This window comes from Phoxinus phoxinus (assembly GCF_949152265.1).
Source record: "Phoxinus phoxinus genome assembly, chromosome: 18".
NCBI classification, from domain to species: domain Eukaryota; kingdom Metazoa; phylum Chordata; class Actinopteri; order Cypriniformes; family Leuciscidae; genus Phoxinus; species Phoxinus phoxinus.
In genome coordinates this window covers 400,001-406,800 of record NC_136893.1, presented here as the reverse complement: position 1 = coordinate 406,800, position 6,800 = coordinate 400,001, and the positions used below count along the sequence as shown (strand labels likewise).

At 48.0% G+C, this 6,800-nt stretch overlaps 1 protein-coding gene across 3 annotated transcripts in view; it reads right to left on the bottom strand.

Moving 5' to 3' along the window:
* Nucleotides 1-296: 296 nt before the first annotated feature.
* The window catches only part of corin (corin, serine peptidase), a 46,755-nt gene continuing 40,251 nt past the window's right edge, over nt 297-6,800 (bottom strand). For all 3 annotated transcript variants that reach the window (XM_079588674.1, XM_079588673.1, XM_079588675.1), the window contains 6 exons: nt 5,610-5,738; nt 5,256-5,305; nt 4,984-5,158; nt 4,478-4,749; nt 1,068-1,201; nt 297-923 (listed from right to left, as the gene is read on the bottom strand). In XM_079588674.1, coding sequence (XP_079444800.1) covers nt 741-923; nt 1,068-1,201; nt 4,478-4,749; nt 4,984-5,158; nt 5,256-5,305; nt 5,610-5,738 — 943 coding nt within the window. In that variant the 3' untranslated portion in view covers nt 297-740. The remainder of the gene's footprint in view (nt 924-1,067; nt 1,202-4,477; nt 4,750-4,983; nt 5,159-5,255; nt 5,306-5,609; nt 5,739-6,800) is intronic.

The window sequence follows — 6,800 nt, the reverse complement described above, 5'->3', positions numbered from 1 at the left end:
TAAATGTTGATCTAGATGTTGATCTAGATGTTGATCTAGATGTTGTTCTAGATGTTGTTCTAGATGTTGATCTAGATGTTGATCTAGATGTTGTTCTAGATGTTGATCTAGATGTTGTTCTAGATGATGTTAATGAATTTTTCTAGGCATCTAATCTTATGCAGAATGAGCCAGAGCTTATAGTCCAAGGCTTATTAAGTGTAATAAAAACAACTTCAGAGGAAGCAAGACGATGACGTTGGAACGAGTGCTGGATTCCTTGAGGTAAAACATCGTCTGACGTTTTAAATGCGCGAGTCCATCATATTTAAGCGAATTCTGATTGGCTGTCAGTGTGTTATCATTCAACAGCTATGTTCTCGTTTTAGCAACAGCACTCGTTTTAGCTGTGGTGTGAACTCTGCTATTCTTTAATATTGAGAACGGTTTTTAGAACTATATCTAACGTTCTCTTTATCGTTATCGTCGTTGGTGTGAACGGGTCTGTGGTGTTTATAAGGGTGATCATGTGACAGATCACATACGTGAGTTTGTAATGTGTGTTAAAGCGCTCGCTTGAACTGGAGAGTTTCACTGTCCACATGTTTACAGCAGATCCTGAATATAAACATCTGATTTACTGACAGATGTGAAGGAACCTGTCGCCCCCTTGAGGATCGAGTCGAGCAACACAGGACGAGTGAAGCGTGTGTGAGACAGTCCAGACAGGCGCGTGGAATGATGTGTGTGTGTGTGTGCACCTAGAGCAGGCTGAACGTGCGCAGGTAGATCTGTCTCTCGATCCACTGGGTGAAGTGAGTGACGTTGGCGTAGACCCCGGGGGCCGGGACCTTAGAGAAACACACGGAGCCCCAGGAGGTCAAACCGTACAGAGACCAGCGGCCGTCGTCCTCCTCACACACCAGCGGCCCACCACTGTCACCCTGCACACACACAAACACACACACACACACTCATGATGAATGAATGAGCCATTTATATAGATACATATGATGTCATGATGTCAACACACACACACACACTCATGGCGTCACCGTGACGACACACACACACACACACACACTCACCATGCACGAGTCGATGGTTCTCGCCTCGTATCCGGCGCAGAGCATGCGTGACGTGATGGTCTTCATGTTGAAGTAAGACTGACACTGAGAGACGGAGATGATCCGCACTTCCCCCTCCTGCAGCTTAAACGGCACTGGAGGAACACAATACACACATCAACATCAACAACAACATCAACAACATCATCATCATCATCAACAACAACAACATCATCAACAACAACAACAACATCAACAACATCAACAACATCATCATCGACAACACAAGGCTACTGCCATAATTTACTCAAACCATATTCAAAGTTTGAGTTTGTTCATTACAACACTGCCATCACCAGATTTCATTTTTTTTAAAGTGAATCGACTAGTTTTATTTGTTCTTATTCTACCAGCCAGTGGTGAATCCAATAGCGGCGACAGTTACGAACACGATAGAGGAGAGATAGACTGGTAGTGTACACCTCAATAGAGGAGAGATAGACTGGTAGTGTACACCTCAATAGAGGAGAGATAGACTGGTAGTGTACACCTCAATAGAGGAGAGATAGACTGGTAGTGTACACCTCAATAGAGGAGAGATAGACTGGTAGTGTACGCCTCAATAGAGGAGAGATAGACTGGTAGTGTACGCCTCAATAGAGGAGAGATAGACTGGTAGTGTACGCCTCAATAGAGGAGAGATAGACTGGTAGTGTACACCTCAATAGAGGAGAGATAGACTGGTAGTGTACACCTCAATAGAGGAGAGATAGACTGGTAGTGTACACCTCAATAGAGGAGAGATAGACTGGTAGTGTACGCCTCAATAGAGGAGAGATAGACTGGTAGTGTACACCTCAATAGAGGAGAGATAGACTGGTAGTGTACACCTCAATAGAGGAGAGATAGACTGGTAGTGTACACCTCAATAGAGGAGAGATAGACTGGTAGTGTACACCTCAATAGAGGAGAGTTAGACTGGTAGTGTACACCTCAATAGAGGAGAGATAGACTGGTAGTGTACGCCTCAATAGAGGAGAGATAGACTGGTAGTGTACACCTCAATAGAGGAGAGATAGACTGGTAGTGTACACCTCAATAGAGGAGAGATAGACTGGTAGTGTACACCTCAATAGAGGAGAGATAGACTGGTAGTGTACACCTCAATAGAGGAGAGATAGACTGGTAGTGTACACCTCAATAGAGGAGAGATAGACTGGTAGTGTACGCCTCAATAGAGGAGAGATAGACTGGTAGTGTACGCCTCAATAGAGGAGAGATAGACTGGTAGTGTACACCTCAATAGAGGAGAGATAGACTGGTAGTGTACGCCTCAATAGAGGAGAGATAGACTGGTAGTGTACACCTCAATAGAGGAGAGATAGACTGGTAGTGTACACCTCAATAGAGGAGAGATAGACTGGTAGTGTACGCCTCAATAGAGGAGAGATAGACTGGTAGTGTACGCCTCAATAGAGGAGAGATAGACTGGTAGTGTACACCTCAATAGAGGAGAGATAGACTGGTAGTGTACACCTCAATAGAGGAGAGATAGACTGGTAGTGTACGCCTCAATAGAGGAGAGATAGACTGGTAGTGTACACCTCAATAGAGGAGAGATAGACTGGTAGTGTACGCCTCAATAGAGGAGAGATAGACTGGTAGTGTACACCTCAATAGAGGAGAGATAGACTGGTAGTGTACACCTCAATAGAGGAGAGATAGACTGGTAGTGTACACCTCAATAGAGGAGAGATAGACTGGTAGTGTACACCTCAATAGAGGAGAGATAGACTGGTAGTGTACGCCTCAATAGAGGAGAGATAGACTGGTAGTGTACACCTCAATAGAGGAGAGATAGACTGGTAGTGTACACCTCAATAGAGGAGAGATAGACTGGTAGTGTACACCTCAATAGAGGAGAGATAGACTGGTAGTGTACACCTCAATAGAGGAGAGATAGACTGGTAGTGTACGCCTCAATAGAGGAGAGATAGACTGGTAGTGTACACCTCAATAGAGGAGAGATAGACTGGTAGTGTACACCTCAATAGAGGAGAGATAGACTGGTAGTGTACGCCTCAATAGAGGAGAGATAGACTGGTAGTGTACGCCTCAATAGAGGAGAGATAGACTGGTAGTGTACACCTCAATAGAGGAGAGTTAGACTGGTAGTGTACACCTCAATAGAGGAGAGATAGACTGGTAGTGTACACCTCAATAGAGGAGAGTTAGACTGGTAGTGTACACCTCAATAGAGGAGAGATAGACTGGTAGTGTACACCTCAATAGAGGAGAGATAGACTGGTAGTGTACGCCTCAATAGAGGAGAGATAGACTGGTAGTGTACACCTCAATAGAGGAGAGATAGACTGGTAGTGTACACCTCAATAGAGGAGAGATAGACTGGTAGTGTACGCCTCAATAGAGGAGAGATAGACTGGTAGTGTACACCTCAATAGAGGAGAGATAGACTGGTAGTGTACACCTCAATAGAGGAGAGTTAGACTGGTAGTGTACACCTCAATAGAGGAGAGATAGACTGGTAGTGTACACCTCAATAGAGGAGAGATAGACTGGTAGTGTACACCTCAATAGAGGAGAGATAGACTGGTAGTGTACGCCTCAATAGAGGAGAGATAGACTGGTAGTGTACGCCTCAATAGAGGAGAGATAGACTGGTAGTGTACACCTCAATAGAGGAGAGATAGACTGGTAGTGTACACCTCAATAGAGGAGAGATAGACTGGTAGTGTACGCCTCAATAGAGGAGAGATAGACTGGTAGTGTACACCTCAATAGAGGAGAGATAGACTGGTAGTGTACACCTCAATAGAGGAGAGATAGACTGGTAGTGTACGCCTCAATAGAGGAGAGATAGACTGGTAGTGTACACCTCAATAGAGGAGAGATAGACTGGTAGTGTACGCCTCAATAGAGGAGAGATAGACTGGTAGTGTACGCCTCAATAGAGGAGAGATAGACTGGTAGTGTACGCCTCAATAGAGGAGAGTTAGACTGGTAGTGTACGCCTCAATAGAGGAGAGATAGACTGGTAGTGTACACCTCAATAGAGGAGAGATAGACTGGTAGTGTACACCTCAATAGAGGAGAGATAGACTGGTAGTGTACACCTCAATAGAGGAGAGATAGACTGGTAGTGTACACCTCAATAGAGGAGAGTTAGACTGGTAGTGTACACCTCAATAGAGGAGAGATAGACTGGTAGTGTACACCTCAATAGAGGAGAGTTAGACTGGTAGTGTACACCTCAATAGAGGAGAGTTAGACTGGTAGTGTACGCCTCAATAGAGGAGAGTTAGACTGGTAGTGTACACCTCAATAGAGGAGAGTTAGACTGGTAGTGTACACCTCAATAGAGGAGAGTTAGACTGGTAGTGTACACCTCAATAGAGGAGAGATAGACTCACTTCTGTTGCCCACGTGTCCCCAGCCGGTGATGTGGCAGTACTGGTCGGGTTTGGGAAGCGTCCCGATGCGAGGCAGACACACGGGCCGCACGTAACTGGTCACCAGTACCTCGGACTCCAGCTCCAGCACACTGATGTCGTAGTCCACCACCGCACGGTTGTAGCGCGAGTGAACGATGATGTTTCGCACTCGCCGCGTTTGCATGTGTGGAGAAGGATGATCCAGATTATTGATCCCGAGAACCACCTTCCACACGTCTGCGCTCTCACGCCTGCACACAGATCCACACTTACACACTTACTCATGCTTTACACAACACTGACTCCTTCAGAGCAGCTTCACAGTGATAAATAGGAAAATACCAGTTGAAAAATGGGGCAAATTTGCCAAGCTATTATAAATGATCTGGTATTTTGAGCTGAAATTTCCCAGACACATTCTGGGGACGCCATAGAGTTATATTACATCTTGTGAGAAGGGGCATAATCTGTGTGTGCTCTCTCACCCCTCGAAGCAGTGAGCTACAGTGAGAGCCCACTTGTCCCCGATGAGCACACAGCCACAGATGTGTCCGCTAGGTTCACTCTGTAGTGAGCACTGCCACGGCCAGCGGCCCGGGCGACTCGTTCGGCCTCCCAGAATCCTCTTCACCATCCGGGCCGCAGGGCGACGCCCACAATCTGACACACAGAGAGAGAATGAGTGAGGAAACACCATCTTACGGCCAGTATGTACGGCACAGACGTGTGTTTGTGTGCGTCAGTCAGTCGTACATACCGTCTCTTGTACACTGCAGTGAGATCCTCTTGTATGATGGGCAGCTCTGCCTGCAGGAGGAAGTGATGTTGATAAGAGTGACACCTGTGTGTGTGTGTGTGTGTGTGTGGAAGTGATGTTGATAAGAGTGACACCTGTGAGTGAGTGAGTGAGTGAGTGAGTGCAAGTGTGTGTGTGTGTGTGTGTGTGTTCAGTTAACTCAGTCTCTAAACAGGCTCTTCTCAGTGACTGCTGTTTTTACATGAAGTAATTCATAATTACAAGTAAATGTCTAGAATTCACTCACTCACTCACTCACTACACACACACACTCTCATTCACCACCCACCCACACACACACACACACACACTCACCCTTGCTTTTTCAGCAGGCCCTGTAGAGGGATCATATTCTGTGGACTCGGTTCTGGGTCGACATGCAGCCAGCGCCTCCGTCCCGCAGCAGACGACACGTCCAGCACTGCATCTGCAGAGAGAGGAGAACTACACACACACATACACACACTTTTAAATAGTGAAGACATTTTGGACGTTCAAAAAAAAAAACTTTATTATGAACACCACCACAACAAGGACCGTGATGTCGCCCGGTATGGCGCAGCCGGGGCCCTACCCTGGAGCCAGGCTCGGGGTTGGGGCTCATATGCGAGCGCTTGGTGGCCGGGCCTCCCCCTACGGGCTCAGAGTTGCCCATTGTGTGAGGGACGGGCTGGTGTGGGTTTGTTTATAGCCCCCCAGCTCAGCCGCCATGTGTTGGAGTTTACCCCGATGAACGAGAGGGTCGTTTCCCTGCGCCTACCGGTGGACACCAGAAGTAAGGGATGCCGTCAAGCTGAAGAAGGAGGCCTATCGGGCCTGGTTGGCTTGTGGGACTCCTGAGGCAGCTGACGGGTACCGGCAGGCCAAGTGGAGTGCAGCCCGGCTGGTTGTGGAGGCAAAAACTCGGGCCTGGGAGGAGTTCGGTGAGGCCATGGAGAAGGACTACCGGCTGGCCTCGAAGAGATTCTGGCAAACCGTCCGGCGCTTTAGGAGAGGGAAGCAGTGCCCCACCAATGCTGTTTACAGTGGAGGTGGGCAGCTGTTGACCTCAACTGGGGATGTTGTCGGACGGTGGAAGGAATACTTCGAGGATCTCCTCAATCCCGACGTCACGTCTTCCATTGAGGAAGTAGAGGCTGAGGTCTCAGAGGTGGACTCGTCCATCACCCAAGCTGAAGTCACCGAGGTAGTCAAGAAACTCCTCGGTGGCAAGGCACCGGGGGTGGATGAGATCTGCCCTGAGTACCTCAAGTCTCTGGATGTTGTGGGGCTGTCTTGGCTGACACGCCTCTGCAGCATCGCGTCGGGGACAGTGCCTCTGGGATGGCAGACTGGGGTGGTGGTCCCTCTTTTTAAGAAGGGGGACCGGAGAGTGTGTTCCAACTACAGGGGGATCACACTTCTCAGCCTCCCCGGGAAAGTCTATGCCAGGGTACTGGAGAGGAGAATACGGCCGATAGTAGAACCTCGGATTCAGGAGGAACAGTGCGGTTTTCGTCCAGGCCG